This window comes from Hemitrygon akajei, chromosome 5, assembly GCF_048418815.1.
Source record: "Hemitrygon akajei chromosome 5, sHemAka1.3, whole genome shotgun sequence".
Taxonomy (NCBI): Eukaryota; Metazoa; Chordata; class Chondrichthyes; order Myliobatiformes; family Dasyatidae; genus Hemitrygon; species Hemitrygon akajei.
In genome coordinates, this window is record NC_133128.1 from 177066080 (window position 1) to 177087997 (window position 21918).

The following is a 21918-nucleotide window of genomic DNA, read 5'->3' on the forward strand; positions in this document are numbered from 1 at the left end:
ATGGCCGCCCCAGTTTATTTTTTTGTCAATGGTAGCTCACAGGACATTCTCAGTGGTGAATTCAGTGGCGATAATGCAATTGAATGTTAGGGGGTGATAGCTGGAATTTCTTTTATTGGATATCACATGTGGCAATAGAGGATTACAGAACAGAAACAGGCCCTTCGGCTCACCTAATCCGTGTCAAACCAGTCCCAGCAACGTACACCTGGACCATAGCCCTCCATACTATGTGGGGCTGAGGAGGGGAAAAAAGGATCAGCTAAGATTGAATGGCAGAGTAGACTCAATGGACCAAATGGCCTAATTCTGCTTCTATGTCTTATGGTTTTATATCCTTCTCATAGTGGTCCAGATCCCGCTGCAAGCTTTGGTAGCGTTCCTCACTGTCCACTACACCCCGAGTCTTGGTGTCATCTGCAAATTTACTGATCTTTTTACCACGTTAACAAACAAATCATTGATATGAATGACAAACAATGGATCCAGCACCACTAATCACAGGCCTCCAGTCAGAGAGGCTACCATCTACTACTGTTCTCTGGCTTCTTCTGCTAAAACAATGTTGAATCCAATTTACTACTTTATCATGAATGAATGCCTGGAAAAGCCTTCCATGCGAGATTTTCCTGCCTTTTTGCATCAACTTTCCTGGTAAACACAAAAATGTCTAAGACTGGTGTGACACAACTTACCAAGCACAAAGGCATGTTGACTAACCATAACCCTGTCTATCCAGTTCTCCGGCACCTCACCAATGGCTCAGGACGTCTTAAATACCTCCACTAGGGCCCTTATAATTTCTGCACCAGCCTTGCAAAAGGTCCAAGGGGATGCCTTGTTGGTCCTGGAGACTTATCCACCCTAATTTGCCTCAATGTGGGAAGTGACTCCTCTGCTGTAATCCAGATTTACATGATCTCACTACTGTTTTGCCTCAGTTCTACAGACTCTGTGCCCTTCTCCCAAGTTAAAAGAGATACAAAAAAATCTATTTAAGGTCTCCCCCATCTCTTTCAGCTCCATACAGAGATGATCACACTGACCAATTTTGTCCCTTGCTATCCATTTGGTCTTAATATGTCTGTTGAACCCCTTGGGATTCTCCTTCACCTTGTCTACTAGAACAACCTCATGCCTTCTTTTACCCCTTCTGATTTCTCTTGCACTTTTTATACTCCTGAAGCGCCTCATTTGTTCCTTGATGCCTGTATTTGCTATGTACCTTTCTTCTTCTTAACCCCTTGAAAACCAAGGCTCCCTAAACCTATCAGCCTCACCTTTTATTCTAACAGAAACATACAAGCTTTCACTATTGAAGACCTCTCATTTACCAACCATCCCTTTGCCAGAAAACAACCTCGTCCAATCCACACCTGCCAGATCCTTTCTGATGCCATCAAGATTGTCCCTTCTCCAATCTCAACCCAAGGACCAGACCTATCCTTCACTATAATTACCTTGAAGCTAAATTACGATCACTAGATTCCCTTCTGTCATCTCCCCTGTCTCATTCCCTAATAGGAGATGCAGTATCATTCTCTCTCCCCCTCTCTAGTTGGGACATCTATATATTGATTACAGAAACTTTTCAAAACATTTGGCAAACTTGATCCAGCCCTTTTACAATATGGGAGACCCAGTCAATATTTGGAAAGTTAAAAAAGAGCTACTACCACCACCACATTATATTTTTTTGCATTGCCCATCATCTCACTGCAAATTTGCTCTTCTAAATCCTGTTGATTATTGGGTAGTCTATAATACAATGCTATTAACATAGTCAACACTTTCTTATTCCTCAGTTCCACCCATATAGCCTCAGTAGACAATCTCCAGTCTGTCCTGTCTGAGCATTAGAAAGATAGAAAACCTACAGCACAATACAAGCCATTTGGCCCACAAAGCTGTGCCTAACATGTCCCTACCTTAGAACTAGTGAGGCTTTACTCATAGCCCTCTATTTTTCAAAGCTTCATGTGATCTTCCAGGAGTCTCTTAAAAGACCCTATTGTTCCCGCCTCCACCACCGCCACCGGCAGCCCATTCCACACACTCACCACTCTCTGCATAAAAAACTTACCCGACATCTCCTCTGTACCTACTTCCAAGAGTCTTAAAACTATGCTCTCTCGTGCTATCAATTTCAGCCATGGGGAAAAGCCTGACTATCCACACAATCATGCCCCTTATTATCTTGTACACCTCGATCAGGTCACCTCTCATCTTCCGTCGCTCCAAGGAGAAAAGGCTGAGTTCACTCAACCTATTCTCATAAGGCATGCTCCCCAATCCAGGCAACATCCTTGCAAATCTCCTCTGCACCCTTTCTATGTTTTCATATCCTTCCTGTAGTGAGGCAACCAGAATTGAACACAGTACTCCAAGTGGAGACTGACCAGGGTCCTATATAGCTGCAACATTACCACTTGGTTCCAGCACAGTTGATGAAGGCCAATCCACCGTCTACTTTCTTAACCACAGAGTCAACCGGCACAGCAGGTTTGACTTCCCTATGGACTCGGACCCCAGGATCCCTCTGATCCTCCACACTGCCAAGAGTCTTACCATTAATACTATATTCTGCCATCATATTTGACCTACCAAAATGAACCACCTCACACTTATCTGGGTTGAACTCCAATCTGCCACTTCTCAGCCCAGTTTTGCAACCCATCAATTTCCCATTGTAGCCTCTGACAGCCCTCCACACTATCCACAACACACCCAATCTTTGTGTCATCAGCAAATTTACTAACCTATCTCTTCACTTCCTCATCCAGGACATTTATAAAAATCACAAAGAGCAGGGGTCCCAGAACAGATGCCTGAGGCACACCACTGGTCACCAGCCTCCATGCAGAATATGACCCGTCTACAACCACTCTTTTCCTTCTGTGGGCAAGCCAGTTCTGGATCCACAAAGCAATGTCCCCTTGGATCCCATGCCTCCTTACTTTCTCAATAAGCCTTGCATGGGGTACCTTATCAAATGCCTTGATGAAATCCATATACAGTACATCTACTGCTCTACCTTCATCAATGTGTTTAGTCACATCCTCAAAAAATTCAATCAGGCTCGTAAGGCTGGACCTGCCTTTGACTAAGCCATGCTGACTACTCCTAATCATATTATGCCTCTCTAAATGTTCATAAACCCTGCCTCTCAGGATCTTCTCCATCAACTTACCAACCACTGAAGTAAGACTCACTGGTCTACAATTTCCTGGGCTGTCTCTACTCCCTTTCTTGAATAAGGGAACAACATCTGCAACCCTCCAATCCTCCGGAACCTTTCCTGTCCTCATTGATGATGCAAAGATCATTGCCAGACGCTCAGCAATCTCCTCCTTTGCCTCCCACAGCAGCCTGGGGTACATCACTTCAGGTCCCGGTGACTTTTACAACTTGATGCTTTCCAAAAGCTCCAGCACATCCTCTTCCTTAATATCTACATGCTCAAGCTTTTCAGTCCACTGCAAGTCATACCTACAATTGCCAAGATCCTTTTCTGTTGTGAATATTGAAGCAAAGTATTAATTAAGCACCTCCGCTATTTCCTCTGGTTCCATACACACTTTTCCACTGTCACACTTGATTGGTCTTATTCTCTTGCTCTTCACATACTTGTAGAATGCCTTGGGGTTTTCCTTAATCCTGTCCACCAAGGCCTTCTCATGGCCCCTTCTGGCTCTCCTAATTTCATTCTTAAGCTCCTTTCTGCTAGCCTTATAATCTTCTAGATTTCTATCATTACCTAGTTTTTTGAACCTCTCGTAAACTCTTCTTTTCTTCTTGACTAGATTTACAACAGCCTTTGTACACCATGGATCTTGTACCCTATCATCCTTTCCATGTCTCATTGGAACATACCTACTTAGAACGCCAAGCAAATATCCCCTGAACACGCTACGTTTCTTCCATACGTTTCCTGGAGAACATCTGCTTCCAAGTTCCTGCCTGATAGCCTTGATATTTTCTGCCTGATTGCTGTGATATTTTCCCGATTAGTAATGTCATCACTCCCCCTTTAATATCTCCCCCCTAACGTCTAAAATAGTGCACTCCAGAAGGTGGTACTGCCAGTCTTGCCCCTTTTGCAAACAAGTTTCAGTAATGGCTACAATATCATAATTCCACATATTGATTCATGCTCTAAGCTCATTTGCCTTAACTGCAATAATCCTTATATTAAAATAGACTCAACTCAAAACATTCATTCCAATATGCTCAATCTTTTTGCTCCTGTTTTTGTCTGCAAGTTTAATATCTACTTTCCCCACATTCACTCCACTATCTGCCCTGGCACTCTGGATCCCATCCCCCGAAACTCTAGTTCTAACCACACAGAGCAGCATTATTAAACCTTCCCATAGGAATAATGGTCCCCTCCAGTTCAGGTGTAAACTGCCCCATTCGTACAGGGTCCACCTTCCCTGGAAGAGAGCCTAATGATCCAAAAATCTTAAGTTCTCCCTCCTGCATCATCTCCTTAGCCATGTGTTAAACTGTATTATCTTCCTATTTCTAGCCTCACTAGCACATTGTGCAGGTAGCAATCACCACCCTGGAGGTCCTGTCCTTTAACTTAGCACCTAAATGCCTGAACTCATCATCCTTCCTGCCTATGTCATTGATACCAACATGGATCATGTTCTCTGACCACTTTCCCTCCCCTTAAAATGCTATGAACTCGGTCCAAGATGTTCCTGATCCTGACACCTGGAAGGCAACATCTGTGGTGTAAATGTTAGGTACCATTTACCAGTCACCTCTTTGGAATTTGGACCACTTCGCTATCTAAGGAGTTATAAATGGTGATGAAACATTGCGTAATTATTAGTTGCTAGCAAGCATCTCTATTTCTGACCTATTGTCATTGATGAAGAAGCCGATGATCGTTGGGCTTGAGAACTAACCTGAGGAACTGCTACAGAAATATTCTGAGGTTGAGGTGATTAACCTCCAATCATCACAACCACCCTCATTAAATCTAGCTTGGCTGGGACTCTTATCAAATGCTGCTGCCTTGATAGCAAGGGGGATGGCCCGGGATGTAGCTGCATCAGGACTGAACTTTGAAGCAAGTGGTCCCAGGTTCAAATCCGGCTGGTCCCTTGCACATTTTATATCTGTGCTGGGTTGAGCGTTGAGCTTGTAAAATAAAAAGGCAAAATACTGCAGAAACAGCAAGGATACCACCCAATGCATCATAAGGGATGGAGAAGAATAAAACATAGCAAGGACAGTTACTCTCACTTCACCTGTGAACTCAGCTGTTTGATTAATGTTCAGGCCAAAGCTGAAATGAGATCAAAAGTTAAGTGGAACCCAAAATGGACTTCCGTGAACTGGTTGTTGGCAACCAAGTGCTACTTGATAGAACTATCGATTTCTACCGCTTTGCTCATGATCGAGAATAGACTAATGGGGGTGGTAATTAGTCAGCATGGACTAGTCCTTCTTGCCATCAGGAAGTACCTGAGCAGTTTTCTGCATTGTCAGGTAAATGCCAGTGTGGCAGCTGGACTGCAACGGTTTGGCCAAGAATGAGGATGAATCTTCAGTGCTATTCATAGAATCTTGTCAAGGTTTGTATCCAATAAATTATATTCATTCACTGTGTCAGGTTGAATTAATCAAATTAGCTGAAGATGGGCATCTATTGTGATAGGGAAATCACTGAAGGAGGCCAAGATTGATCATCCACCCAGCCTTTTGACTGAATTTCCTTGAAAGAACTTCAGTTTTCCCTTTTTGCTCCAATGTGTTATGTTCTCCATCACTGAGAATGTGGTTAATTGTGCAGCCTCCTCTCTCCAGTGATTAGTTTATTTGTCTGCTATTGTTTACAACTGGATGTGGTAGAACTGCAGAGCTTAGATCTGATCTATTTGTTGGCTCTGTTTATTGTATACTGTTTTTGTTGTTTAGCACTCAAGTAATCCTGCCTCACCAGGTTGATCCCTCATTCTGCAGTATGCCAGGTACTATTCATGGCGTACCCTCCTACACTCTTCACTGAACCAAGGGATATTCTACGCCATGAGATTAAAGATTTCAGCTGAGTAGAATTCTGTTGCTGCTGATGTCCTGCATTGCATTGTCAATGCACTTTTCTGAGATGCTCACAGTCTGGTAGTAGGTGCAACAAGACACAAAGAAATGTATTTTTACTATGAAGGCAAAATTTCTTCTCCACAAAAACTGTGTGGTGGTCACTCGTACTGATGCAGTTGGGAACAGATGCATCTGTACCAGGTAGATTGGTGAGGAAGAAATCAAATAGTTGTTCTCTGTTGTTGGTTTCTTCATCATTTCACAGACCCAATCCAACAGCAAAGTCCTTTAACACTTGGTGGTGCTACCAAGCCGCTATTGGTGGTGCATACTTAAGTCTCCCATCCAGAGTATAATCCATGCCTTTGCCACTCTGTGCTTCTTTCCAGTGGTGTTCTATATTGTTTCATGAACAGAGAAGGGTGGTAGATGTAATCAGCGTGTTTCCTTGTCCAAGTTCAACCTAATATGAAGCTTAATTGTATCTGGAGTCAATGTTGAGGGCTCACTGGGCAGTTGGGAGGGAACTGCATACCTTCTGGTGGGACAGGACATAACCAGGATGAGGACGATGATGTCTGGGACATTGACTGCAAGGTATAACTATAGGCTAGGAATATGCTGAAAGAAACTTGAAAACAACCACACACTCAGTGGATTAATGTAAATGGTTAAACAGATACAGGTATGGATGTGGTGAGTCAACAAGTCAGTTTCTGTGCAGCATGACTCTAATACTACTACTACCCAACACCTCCATAAGGTATAACCTCCAGACATCACATGCAGATTATAAAATACTATCATAAAGGCATCACTGGGGTGGATAAAGGATCTTTCAGCAAATATATCTTAAAATATGACAAATGATCATAAAACCATATTGATTTTAAGAGTTAAAGGGTCATGGGGGATGAGGTCAGAGAATGGGGTTGAGAAAAGAAGCAGAAAACAACCATGATTGAACAGTGGAGCATACCTGATGGGCTGAATGGCCCAATTCTGTTCATATATTTCATGGTCTTATAATGTAAACTAGAAATTGCAATGATCAAAGTGACCTCACAGAACATTTCTAAGTGAAGTACATTACTAGGGTATGCTACGTTTATCTTCGGATGAAGAAATAACATTCGAAAATAAGAATTTTAGGATGAGATAAAGGAAGAGTGCAGGCGATTATATAAAAACCCTCATTATCAACTTATGAGATGTGGACAGATGCATCTGTACCAGGTAGATTCGTAAGGAAGAGATCAATGCTTGCAGGATCCTCTTGACCTAGAACTGAAAGACAGTGCTTCCAACACTCAAAAGAATAGGTTTGTGTGTGCATATTTGTTTCAACAATCTCAGCATGTTGAATTATTGTAGGCACCATGGAACAGAAATCTCAAACAAATGTATATTCCATTCTGAATGCTTTTACAAATTTTTTTTAAACTACACACATTAAAAAACTTTGGTTTCTTTCAGTTGGACATTTGGATTCATAGTAAGCAGAGGGTCTCAGAATTTTAAGTAGAAACTTACCTATATCTAGGGTCATTTATAATCATCTTCATTGCTTGCTCCCATGAGGCATTCGACTGAACACCCTAAAGAAACAGAAGTCTTTATTGTATATCTAACTGGAAAAGTTAGGAAGTAAAACATTCATTATCCCAAATAAACACGTAGAAAGTTTCACCCAGCTTGACTTCTGCCAAAAAAACATCTACATCCTTACTTCATTCCATCCTCCAGCTGATTGTTACAGTTGCACTACAAATTGCAAGATTAATATAATATTGATCACATTTTAGCTTGCATGTTAGTGTTTCCCAACCCCATCCTGCCCTGTGCCTTACATTGCTGAACCATCTTTCTTACTGATGACTGTAAAGTTTGGTCACGCACCTGGAAAAATCATGCTAAACACATTGTTTGAACAGTTATTAATGCTTTCTCATAGATGGTTAATTTTTAATTTAGACTGTTCCAGTTTCCACCTATACACAAAAGCATGATTCACGACTACAGTACTGGATCCCCAGTTTGAACATAGCTTGCACTCCCCTGTACCTAAAGACACTCACTTCAATTGAGCAGTTGCCAGGACTGTGGTGCAAACCCCTAATCACCACTGGTGCTCTCCCCAATATGAATAAGCCACAGCTTGATTGAGAGAAGCTGCTTGGGACGGCAGGCTGGGACAAACAGTGAGGCTGCTTAGGGCTGAAATGTAGTATTTAGGACCGCATATTTGCTTCCTTGTTTGACTGTAAACTCTCACCAGTTCAGAGATTTCTTTTGTCTAAATGGGCTAAAAAGCTCTCAGATTCAAATGTTCGAGACAAATTATAACTTGTTTATTTATTGAGATACAACACAGAATAGGCCCTTCAAGCCACATGGCCCTGCAACCTCCCAATTTAACCCTAACCTAATCATAGGACAATTTACAATGACAAATTAACCTGCGAACCAGCACATCTTTGGACCGCAGGAGGAACCTGGAGTACCTGGAGGAAACCCACGCGGTCACAGGGAGAACATACAAATTTCTTACAGCCGGCAGTGAGAACTGAACCCAGGTGGCTGGTACTGTAAAGCGTTGTGCTAATCAGCATGCTACGATGCCACCTCAATATTTCCACCGACACTCAAAATCAACACTGATAGCTTTTCCTTCCCCATTTTCTCAAAGGTCTTTATTCTCTCTGCTAGATTGGCATTCTCTATTATAGCTGTACTAGATCTTTTCCACCACAAGGGAAATGGAATCATTAACTTGCTGTGTTACTCTATCAAAACGGACACTCTTCCACTTCCTTTCCTACCTGTTTTTATTATCCTAACACTCACTTTTGAGGGAGAAAAAATTTACTGAAGCTTTCTCCTGTGTCGCATTCTGTATTTGCTGGCTACACAGGAAGTAGGCAAACACACTAATTTCCCTTTTTAAAATATTACGTTGCCTACATGATCTGGAATTCACTGCTCAAAGATGAGATAAAAAAAACTATGTTAACATTAACTTCCATTAGAGAATTGAATAAATATTTGGGGGAAAAAAGATCCATTAGGCCCTGGAATAGAACTAGATAAAACATTTCTTTATTACTGTGACATGTACCGATGTACTGAAAGCTCATCTTGCATACTGATCAAATCATTACACAGTGCATTGAGGTAGTACAAGGTAAAATAAGAGACTGCAAAATGAAGTGAACAGCTACAGAGAATGTGTACTGTAGGCAGACAATAAGGTGCAAGATCATAAGGTATATTGTGAGAATCTTGCATGTTTTAAAATATAATTTCACAGCCAATACCTTTTCTTTCAACAGTTCCTTAAATGCTTGTTTTGCTTCCTCTTTTGTGTTCCAAGTGTACGTTTTCCTGACTGGCTCTTTCTTCACCTCCTCCTCTTTCTTGGGAACATCACTATGGGTAAATGTTGTCAAAATGAACATTAAGACAAAACTCAGAAAACAACTACAAAACAAGTGAACAAATGCAGCAAAATTATTAACAACATAACTATTAAGGTACACATTGAGTATCTTCTTATAGTTAATCATATTTCAATCATTTTACAATAATAAGCTACATTATGTTAGAGAGTTCACCCCAACTGTGAACAGTAATCGAAGTTCATACTTTTCTTGAACTTCCTGCTTTGCTGTTTCTTCTACTGGCTGGGATGTGTTTTCTACAGGTTCAGGCTCAGGCTGCTCAACAGCTACTGTTTGTTGCTTTTCACTGTCATCAGTAGTTGTAACTTCATTCTCAGTAACTTCCACTGGGGTGGTGGTTGTTGCCTCTTGAACAGAGGTTGATACTGTAGACACTGAAGCCTCCTTCACCCTGTTGAAACCATTAATCAGATGATAATTAGGTTAATATTCACAAACAATTGTTCATTTACATAACTGAAATGAAAGATCAAGTCAGCCAAAGTAAAGCAGTACATATAATAGATGCTTGTTATTTTGCAACCACAGAATTTTTAGGAGTCAATTACCTTCCTACATCTGCTGTAACCTCATAACAAATCAAAAGTTACTTTTGAACAATCAAGCCAAATGCAGCTAACTCCTTCATTCAACAAATTAGCTAGGACCAGGAATTTTCAAGTTGGGGAAGAGGGTGCAAACAACATTCTCCACACCCTTTGATTCAACAGACATCAGTCATCATCTGATTAGTAAGAAATAACATTTGTGCCAGGGAAAGACTACCTCTATCAGGGAAAAGACTAAGCACCTAACATTGATGGTGCATGCCATTATTGTTGGATAGTCCTTATTATCAAAAGAGCTCTTCACATCCTACATAGCTAAGTGCAAGTAGAAGAAAATAACATGTAATTACTACCTGCAGAGGGCTATATCCAGCACGATCAGACCCAAGAGCATTGCAATACTTAATCAAATGCTTTCACTATTAAGTAACTATTCTTGTAAGGCTAACTGGTGAATGTATACCTCAGTTATGGAACCAAATCATTCGACCTTAAGACAGGAGAAGTTATATTGGGGAATAAGGAAATAGCAAAAGTAATTAAACCTGAATTTTGTATCTGTCTTCATAGAAGGCACAGAAAATTGCATGGAAACAATGAATGACTCAAAGAAATTATCATCAGTAAAAATTGGTAGTACAGAAATGAACAGCGGTAGCAATAAATCCCTTGCACTTGATGATGAGTATTCCAGAGTTTTCAAAAAAGGTGAACTTGGAGGTAATTGATGCACTGTGGTGCTATCATTTAGAATTCCACAGATTCTAAAAAGGTGCTGACAGATCGGAAGGAGCAAGTTCAACCCCCCATTCATGCATGGAGGGAAAGAGAAAGCAGGAAACCATGTTAGAGTTAACCTTATGTAACAGACAGAAAACTGCTGTAATCTACAATTATGAAAATGGCAATCACTTTCGACAAATATTAAGATTATTTTTGAGCTTGCAACCAGAATTGATAAGGGAATCCAGTTGATGTGGTGTATCTAGACCAAGGTTTTATGAAACCCTAGGATTCCATGAGTGGTCGCTTGGGGCGCCACAAAACATCTTGATTTAAAAAAAAACATTGTTATCTGAACTTCAATGTGTGACATTCATGCTTGCAGTAGTAGGTAGTGACCAAGCAGTCCCGTTAGCAATCTCTAGGCCATATGGCAGCGTGCAGTAGGACCATGTTTATTTTGTTGAGTTCATTCTCAGTTTTTGACGCGAGGTAGGTTCCCTGAGCCTTAAAAATTATTTCAGGGGTTCCTCCAGGGTAATAAGATTGAGGAAGGCTGATCTGGACTTTCAGAAGATCTCTGAATGGACAGATAAGTGTGAATAAATAGGCCAATTTCAGATAGGGATGCTGTGAACAGTGGGACCCACCTGTTCATAATCTGTAGCTATGACCGAGACGAGGGAATCAAGTACAAGATATCCAAGTTGCTATTAATACAAAGTGTGCATTGTGATGAGGATGCAAAGGAGGCTTCAGGGAGATTTTAAAAAAAGGCTTAAGTGAATGGGAGAGCATATAGCAGATGGAACAAACTAGCACTAATGCTGTTTCTCCAATTTTGCACGAAATTGCAAGTTACATCACTTCAAATCCAAAATGTCACCCATTTTGTGTAGGAATGTCTTTGTTCACAGCAGGAAACTAGAGTTGGCATTCAGGAAAACACACAACAAAATTCAATATAAATATGCCATCTTTTGATTTTATGTATGTGGATGACACATTTGTGGGAGAGATAATATAGGCCAACCATGTATTCTTTATTAACCGAGATGAAATGACTGACAAAACTCCAGATAATTTACCACGGGATTCAGCCATGAAAATATTTTTAAAATAAATACATACGGAAGCATTGCATCAGAATAATAAAAAGTTAAACATTTTGGAACTATCATTTGATAATTATATATGATAAAAGTGGACGTGTAATTTCATGGAAAATGTAGTGAAGTCATCATCTGCATTTAAAATTCTTCCACTGCAACCTTGGTCACACTGTACATCATAGCTGCTTGCCATTTGTAAATGACAGGTATGAACACAGGAAAAATATGTCCTATCAGATCAAAAAGTACGTAGCTGTTAACTTAGCATGATATTTTATTTTTATCTCAATGGTGCACATAGAGCAAGATAACTTAAAATTTAGGACAATGCCTGGTTAATTTTAATCCAAACACTGCACTGGCATGCAGTTTACCTTATTCTGCAGCAACTCTTACCAAAATCTTACAAAATATTAAATAGTCCATAAATAAGTAAATAGAGTACATCAAAGGTCATAGTTCATCTTCACTACCAACTCTGAAGTTAATGCTTTCATTTGTCTGCTCTTATGCCTTATGCTGTTTTAGTTTTCACTCACCTAAAATAAACTGTCTTGATTAACCCTAGTAATATTTTTATTTATCTATATTTATGAACAATACTCGAGTATTAGACCTTACCCATAAGCTTGAAACACTGATAATGAAGATGACAGAGTGTAAATGGAGGGTATGAGAAAAGAGCAGTTTGCCTTTCACATTTTTGTTAAGTTTCCTCAATCTAGTCCCATGGCCTGCTTTCTACGGGTATTGATGACCAGCAAGTGTCATGGCATTCACCCTGTCAATCCCATCTGGGAGTTCAGCAGATCTAACCATCACCTAGTGGCACATGTTCAAGCCACAATTAAGTGGTGGATGGATATCCTGCCCATGACTGCTATAAAAAATATATATTTTGGGAGGGGTCAATTATTGTTTGTGTTCCTCATACTATACTGCCAAAAAATTACTATAGTTCTTTGAATTTTCTTTACATTTTCACATTAGGATATTTAATCTTTTGCTTTTTTTTAGACTTTCTGTCAAAATTGGTTAATGTTGCCTGGTTTCAGTATAAACACTAAAGAAAGCTACTTTACTTGCATCTAATAAAGCACTGAAATGTTTTCCAAATCCTGCAAAAGGATCGGTGTAATTCTACTTCTGCACTTTTTCCAGTTGGCTAATATTGTAAGCAATTTAAAAAGAGTCCATCATTTCCCAGAACCTAAGACTTCAAATGCAGAAAATAAATACATATTTAAAGAAACCATACAATGTAAACCTTCAGTGTGATTTCCTAAGTATTTCAGCCACAAACAAATACTACCTCCTTTGCATATTTTAAAAAAAAGTCAGATTCAAAATTCAATTTCCAATATTACTGAATTTTGGAAATAGTAATGAAGTGTAGAACATACCCATTTTCTTCTTCAGCTTTGATCATTTCTGCATAAAAACAAAATTAACATCTGATTAATTGCTAACTAAAAACTTTTTGAAGTACTAACAGCTACAATCTTATTACTTCAGAGAATAAATTATGTGCATACGAACAAGTTTGCAAATCACTGCCAACGGCAACTGTCAATGCTTTTTACAGTTGAGCAATCTTCTTTTGATGAATTTAGCATAATAAACAAAATTCAGAACCTGCTCATGTAATTTGAAACAATATTCTCATTTTACACATTACATAAGATGTCCAAGCTATCCTTCCAAAAATTCAATGCTCACTCCATCACTGACATCTCTATTTCAATCCTATTCAATACTGGTTTGAGCTACCAAAGGCCAATTTTATAATTAACCTTACCAAGAGAGAAAGATCCAACGATTAATATAAACAAAGTAAAACATTTCCCTACAGCACAATAGCTGGTCCTTACACGGCCATAAAAAGCCCTTTTACAAACTGGGATATTTTCATCTCTTAACTGCCTTGACAGAATAATCAATTCTAGTTCTAATTGTCAAAAGTTTAATCAAGCTCATTTTTGGAATTTGCTTTCACAGTCTGAGGAACAAAATATTGAGGTGTACAGATATCCCCAAAAAAGTCTGAAAGAATATAAACATGTAGCCTCTGAAACAGACTGAAAAATGCCTTAAAGAAATTTCCTGGATACAAAGATGATGGCAACCAGCAACCAGGATCCCTTCAGTATGGAGGATCTCTATATTTACCTGAAGCAATAGTTCTCAAGAGGCTAGATCAATTATCCCCAACAAATTCAATACAGAATTAAATCTAGCACTCCTTCTAAGTGGAGCAGTAATTAATCTCAATTCACAAAGCAGTTGTTCCTCTGTATCGGAGAAATGAAATGTTGATTAGTTTTCAGAAAACAACTTAGGAAATAAGAAAAGAAATAAGGCTTTTCGGTCCTTAGAGCTTGCTCTACCACTCATCACATTTAGTTTCAGACACCATCAACGTTTCATATCTAGCAATCTGCATTATGAATAAAATCAATGATTGAGCCCCTGAAGCCCTCCAAGTAGAAAATTCCAAGGATTCAGCACTGTCCAACTGGTAAGAGATTTACACAATGGAATTCATTCTGAAATCGTGACATCAGCATTTATTCACCAGATGGTGGAAATATCCTCCCTGCATTGTCTGTTGAGCTGTTTAACAATTTTGTTGAGATTTTTTATTCTTCTAATCTCTGCAGAACACAGTCTGTCCACTTATTTTATCCTCATATAGCAACCTCACTATCCTTGGAAATACCAAGTCCAATACAAATCTTCTGATCAGGCTCATTTAAGCTTTGAGGTCCTTGTATATTGTTAGCAATTTCTGCATTTGTATCTCATACTTTTGCTTGTTTCTTTTATTTCTTTCTCTTTACTGCTCTGTGCATTTTATTCATCATCTAGTTACATCAAACACCTCACTTTTTGTTCATTCCCCATTTGCCCCCATTCTTTGCATCTTAATTCTTTTTTACCTTTAACTATTCTCATTTCTGATGAAAGGGTGCACATAAAATACTAACACTTGTTTTTCTCTTTCCAAAGATGCTGCCTAACCTGCTGAGAATTTCCAGAATTTTCTGTTTATTTGAGATTTCAAGCACATGGAACTTTTGATTTTGCAATAATCACTCTGACATTTGGTATATTATGGATGCAAATCACAATTTAATTAAAAATGTTTAAAGAGAAAGTTTAAAACATGATGCTGCTTTCATAGAAACTATTAAGCTTTTTACCTTCCAGCTCTTCCAATTCTTTGGGTTTAGTCCATCGAGATTCTTTTGTTTGAGAATTGTAATAATAAGGCTTCCCTGTATCCGACTTGTATTCTTTCCATGGACATTTTGATAGCAATTGCTTGAAGCATGTATTAAAAAAAAATCAGATTAATATCTTAACTTGCACAATGGTCTTACAAAATAAATACTTTGTAATAAAAAGGACGGAAGTATAACTACTCGAACATGTTTTAGTTCATTATATCTACATATAACAGTAAAATTATAATACAAAGAGGAATCCTGCAGATTACTCTAATACTGAACAAACAAAGATAAAGTATTTCAAAGTTTATGCTCTATGGCCTATTTCCTATATTTGTTATATTCAAGTCATCAGTTCACACCTCTGCATGCGATTTCAACTCATCCGGCTTCTCCCACGTGGATTGTTTTGTTTCAGAGTTATAGAAATAGGTCCTCCCATCTGGGGATTTGTGTTCAGTCCAAACAGACTTCTGAAAGGGATTGAAATTAAGTTAAAGATAATAATGTAAATACACACAACATATAACAAACAGGATTTTCCAAAGTTACTAGAAATCTGTACCCAGGAAAAAATATAGATTAGTAAAATAAGCTTTTAGTTGATGACAATGGACATTATTTTATCCAAATTATATACTTTTAACTGAACATTATGCTTAACAAAGTATAGAAATGTAATGCAAGCTAATGTAAAAATACAACCAATGCTGTCTCTGTTTTTGCAAAATGGCAGTTTTCTTTTCGCTATTTCTGCGAATTTTGATAAGTTTGATTTTTGGCACACCTAATTAACACCCTCGCACTGAAGTGCTAAGCGACTCCAGCTACATTTCCTTTGGTCATAACCCATGTACGTAACAGTCAGTGATAATAAAACTGATTCTGACAACTTTACTACCATATCAACTTGCACAGCCACTTTCAGTGAACAATGGTCCTGGACCCCTAGATTCCTCAGTGCTACTAAGAGGTCTACAATTAACTGTATACTTACTTGACTCGACAAATGAAAGAAGAATGTATTATTATTGTGATTTATTATTGTCATTTTGACCATAACTGCTAGTACAGTACACAGTAAAAACGAGACGACATTCTTCAGGACCATGGTGCTACATGAAACAATACAAAAACTACACCGAACTACGTAAAAACAACACAGAAAAAAACTACACGAGACTACAGACCTACCCAGGACTGCATAAAGTGCACAAAACAGTGCAGGCATTACAATAAATAATAAACAAGACAATAGGCACAGTAGAGGGCAGTAAGTTGGTATCTGTTCAGACTCTGGGTATTGAGGAGTCTGATGGCTTGGGGGAAGAAACTGTTACATAGTCTGGTCATGAGAGCCCGAATGCTTCGGTGCCTTTTCCCAGACGGCAGGAGGGAGAAGAGTTTGTATGAGGGGTGCGTGGGGTCCTTCATAATGCTGTTTGCTTTCGGATGCAGCGTGTAGTGTAAATGTCTGTAATGGCAGGAAGAGAAACCCCAATGATCTTCTCAGCTGACCTCACTATCCGCTGCAGGGTCTTGCAATCCGAGATGGCGCAATTTCCAAACCAGGCAGTGATGCAGCTGCTCAGGATGCTCTCAATACAACCCCTGTAGAATGTGATGAGGATGGGGGGGTGGGAGATGGACATTCCTCAGCCTTCCCAGAAAGTAGAGACGCTGCTGGGTTTTCTTTGCTATGGAGGTGGTGTTGAGGGACCAGGTGAGATTTTCCACCAAGTGAACACCAAGAAATTTGGTGCTCTTAACGACCTCTACAGAGAAGCCACTGATGTTCAGCAGAGTGGTCGCTCTGTGCCCTCCTGAAGTCAACAACCATCTCTTTTGTTTTGTTCACATTCAGAGACAGGTTGCTGGCTCTGCACCAGCCTGTTAACCGCTGCACCTCTTCTCTGTATGCTGACTTGTCGTTCTTGCTGATGGAACCCACCACGGTCGTATCTTCGGCGAACTTGATGATGTGGTTCAAGCTGTGTTGCAGCACAGTTGTGGGTCGGCAGAGTGAACAGCAGTGGACTGAGCACAAACCCCGGGGGGGGCCCCGTGCTCAGTGTGATGGTGTTGGAGATGATGCTTCCAATCCAGACTGACTGAAGTCTCCCAGTCAGGAAATCTAGGATCCAGTTGCAGAGGGAGGTGTTCAGGTCCCAAAAGATGGTGTTATCGAACATGAGCGACAGCTTCTGGTAGTCAAAAGCTAAGGAATCCAACAAAAAAAATCACTAAATGTACCTTTCCTGAAGAATTGTGTTAAATTATCAACGCAAACAGAGAAAGGGCAAAAAATGGTGAGGCGAGTTCAGGGGATGACTGGAGTTGGTGCCAATAAAAAGAAGTTAGGTTTAAGTGCAGTGGCCATTGTGTGAGTGGACCAGTGGGTTTCAATGGTTCATTTGAGGCTCTAGGCAAGCTGCTGGTAAGTGCAGTGAGAGACTGGGTCCAGGGTCAGTGGTGTGCTCTTATGTGAGATGTGGGAACACAAAGAGACCTCCAGTCTCCCTGATAACTACATCTGCATGAAGTGCATCCAGATACAGTTCCGTACAAACCCTGTTAGGGAGCTATAGATGCAGATGAATGACCTTTCCTGCTTAGCCGAGAATGAAGAGGTGATAGATAAGAGCTACAGGCAGGTAGCCAGTCCTAAGTTGCAGAAAAAAGGTAGCTAGGTAACTGTCAGGAAAAGGAAAGGGAATAGGTACACCACTTTGGATAGTTTTTTGGGGATGGAGTGGGGAAACGACTTAACATGGGAAAGCTGTAGTGACCAGATTTCTAGCACTGAGTCTGGCTATGTGGCTCAGACATTTGGGGAGGAGGAAGAGAAGTCCAGTAATGACAGGGAACTCATTGGTCAGAGTAGCAGACAGGAAATCCTGTGGACATGTAAGATATACTCTGTGGAATGTGTTGTCCTCCACGTGTCAGGAACGTCTTAGGACAGTTCCACAGCAATCTAAGGAGAGGGGAAAGGTAGAGAAGAGGAGTCAGAAGCTATACTACATATTGGTACTGTAGGAACCATCTATCTATTTTCTGTCTACATTATATTTAGCTGATGTTAATCTTTTTCACAGCCTGTGGTGCATTGCATGTTTCTTTAGCCTTTTGTCTGCTTTTTATGAAGCTGAGTTGCAATCTCACTGAACCCAGCACGGATGGAAGTGTGCAAGGAGCCGGCCAGATTTGAACCCAGGACCTCTCATCTCGAAGTCCAGTGCTGATGCCACTGCACCACCAGGAGCTTATTGTATTTTGTGTGATGAATCAGCGTAGAGGAGAGAAAATGAAAATCTGCTTGAGTGGTGCCACAACACCACCTTACTCATATCAACTACACCAAGGAGCTGATTATTGACTATAGGAGGAAGAAACCAGAGGTCCACAAGCAAGTCCTCATCAGAGGATCAGAGCTGAAGCCGGTCAGCAACTTAAAATTCCTTGGTGCTATTATTTCAGAGAACTTGTGCTGAGCCCAGCACATTAAATGTAATTAGGAAGAAGGCACGGCAACTTCTTCAGGAGTGTGAGAAGATTCAGGATGACATCCAAAATTTTGACAAGACTTCTACAGATGTGCAGTGGAGATTATGTAGACTGGCTGCATCACAGCCTGGTGTGGAAACACTAATGCCCTTGAATAGAAAATGTTACTAGTAATATAGTGAATATGGCACAGTCCATCACGGGTAAAGCCTTCCCAACCACTGAGCACATCCACGTGAAGTGGAATCACAGAAAGCAGCATCCATCTTCAGGAACCCTACCACCCAAGCCATGCTCCCTTCTCACTGCTGCCATCAGGAAGAAGGTACAGGAACTTCAGGACTCCCATCACCAGGTTCAGGAACAGTTATTGCCCTGCAACCATCAGCGTCTTGAACCAAAGGGGATAACTTCACTTGCCCAGTCATTGAAATGTTTCCACAACCAATGGACTCACTTTCAAGGACTCTTCACCTCATGTTCTCGATATTTATTGCTAATTTATTATTATTATTTCTTTCATTTTCAATTAGCAGTTTGGTATCTTTTACACACTGGTTGAACACCCATGTTGGTGCAGTCTTTCATTGATTCCATTACGATTATTATTCTATTATGGATTTATTGACTGTGCACACAAGAAAATGAATCTCAAGGTTGTAAATGGTGACACATATGTGCTATGACAATAAATTTAATTTGTACTCATCTGTTGCTGTTGGGGATGCAAAGATCACTGTCAAAGACCCAGTGATTTCCTCACTTGCTTCTTTCAATATACTGAATAGAGTCATCAGGCTCTGGGGTCTTATCCAAATTAATGCTTTTCAAAGGCCCAGCATTACGTCCATTATAATCTCAAAAATGTCCCAGCAGATTAGCATGCCTCATTCTGCTTTCATCCTCCAATTCCTTCTCATCAGTAAATATTGAGAAAGTTCCATCGAAGACTGAGCACGTTAAAAAACTTCACTATGACAACCCTATAGCTCCTGCATTTTTCCAAAATCTGTCTACATATCTGTTCCTCTACTTCTCAGCAGCCATTTTCCAAACTTCTACAAATGTAGAACCCCAATTTCTGCAGCTGTACTGTGGAGCATTGTGAATGGTTCCATTACTACCTTGTATGGAGGCTCCAATGCAAGAACGGAAGAGGCTGCAGAGGGTTGTAGACTCAGCCAACTCCATCACAGCCACAAGTCTCCCTACCACTGACAACATTTTCAAAAGGTGGCATGCATCATTAAGGATTCTTACCATTCAGTGCATACCCTCTTTTCATCAGGGACGAGGTACAAAAGCCTGACAACACACAACCAACAGCTTCTTCCCTTCTGCCATCAGATTCCTGAATGGTCCATGAACCCATAAACAGTAACTCATTATTCCTCTTTTCCATTATTTATTTTATTTTTAGTTGTAACATAGTATCTTTATGTATTGCACTGTAATGCTGCTACAAAGACAACAAATCTTATAACGTACATCAGAGATTATAAACCCGATTCTGATACTATTATAGTATAATCCCATCAGTGCAATTGAACCTCTCTTATTTCAATCTTTATTGAAATACTTATTGAAGTGTATCCATCTTTTGTAAACTCTTCAGTAGCTGCATAGGCACCTGAAAGTATTGGAAAACAAAATGTATCCAGTGCTATGAAACACTGCTTACTAAGCATTTACCACGCATTATTGATTTACTAGGTACACATTGTATTTACGGTACACTACGGTATTTACTATGTAACTATTGACTTATTAGCTAGAACGTAACCGGTGTACTATTGACTTATTAGTGACTTCAGAATATAACCAAATATACCGTAGATTCCGGATTATAAGCCGCTACTTTTTCCCCACATTTTGAACAGCTTTGAACTCTGCGGCCTATAATCCAGAGCGGCTAATACATGGTTTTTTTTCATGCCGCCTCGTAAACATTTTGCCTCGTAACAGTAGACCAATAAAATTGATGAGTAGTTCACAGAGGTCCAATGAAATTGTACGATAAATCAAGCGCACTTTCACAATTAAATTATTGTAAATCAGTCATTTGTACTCACCCTCATCAACATGGAAAATACTCGAAGAAAAGCAAGACCCGAGCGCGTCAGACCCGATTAGACCCGATCGCGTTGCGCAAGCGCGTCAGACCCGATTAGACCCGATCGCGTTGCGCAAGCGCGTCAGACCCGATTAGACCCGAGCGAAAACGCTGCTTTTAAGTTAAAGTCGATCAATAACTTTTCCTGGTAGGCTGCAGTATATATATTTTTACCAGTCGCTAGGAGATATTGGAATGTTGTTCGTGCTGTTCAGTAAAAAAGTATATGCAACGTAATTTGTGTTACCGATACGTATGTATATTTAAAAGTAGCGGTGCGGCCTAAAATCCGGTGCGGCCTTTACAATTAAAAAATTGATTTTATTTCTAAAATTAGAGCCTGCGGCTTTTAATCAGGTGCGCTCTGTAGTCCGGAATCTACGGTAGTTACTTCGGAAGGTAGCCAAATATAGTGACTTCTGACTGTAGCCAAATAAGAAGATAATGGTAGCAGACCGGAGGATGAAACATGCGATAGTATGTTAATGAGAGGCTAGCTAAGAGATAACTGTGGCCAGGGATGAGGTAACATGTGACCTAGAAAGTAGATTAGAACATGATTAAGTTAATGGATAGAAACAATAGTGGCAAGTCAAGAGCTAATGTATTGGTGACATGCAACCGTAGACTGACTGGATATGCTAATGCAACTAGGCTAGAGGATTGCTTTAAAAAATGCTATGTACAAGGATCAGCAGGCATTCAGCGATTAGCTCACTGACTGTCTCAGCTTTGATTTGCAAATTAAAGTTTAACACTTCTTGAAGAATCTTCTGCGTCTCCTGGTCGTTTGTGGAGCACGATAAACCATGACAAAAGTAAGTAGACTATCTGTTGGATGAAAGCGACCAACAACTCTGATAGAGGCCGATGCTAAGTTTTTAAGCTCATCAGTGGGAGGTGGTGCTTTAGCACTGCTGGCCCACCACCTCGAGGGAGTCTTGATCATAAACGGGCCAAAACTCCTGAGGACAGGTGGCAGATCAACTGATGATCCCACTGATAGCACAGGACAGTTAACATCTTAGTCCACGTGTATTTTCAATTCATTCAGCTCTAACCAAATTGCTTCTGTGATCCTTTTCTTCTATACTCTCTCCTTGGCTTGGTAAATTTTAAAAGATGCATTAACTGTAGGTAAACTAACACAATCTTTTTATGACG

The 21918-nt window shown here is 40.0% G+C and overlaps 1 protein-coding gene across 4 annotated transcripts in view; it reads right to left on the reverse strand.

Moving 5' to 3' along the window:
- prpf40a (PRP40 pre-mRNA processing factor 40 homolog A) overlaps positions 1-21918 on the reverse strand; it is a 92879-nt gene that overhangs the window by 32524 nt on the left and 38437 nt on the right. For all 4 annotated transcript variants that reach the window (XM_073047328.1, XM_073047327.1, XM_073047326.1 and 1 more), the window contains 6 exons: positions 15497-15607; positions 15108-15228; positions 13308-13335; positions 9706-9912; positions 9378-9489; positions 7594-7658 (listed from right to left, as the gene is read on the reverse strand). In XM_073047328.1, coding sequence (XP_072903429.1) covers positions 7594-7658; positions 9378-9489; positions 9706-9912; positions 13308-13335; positions 15108-15228; positions 15497-15607 — 644 coding nt within the window. The remainder of the gene's footprint in view (positions 1-7593; positions 7659-9377; positions 9490-9705; positions 9913-13307; positions 13336-15107; positions 15229-15496; positions 15608-21918) is intronic.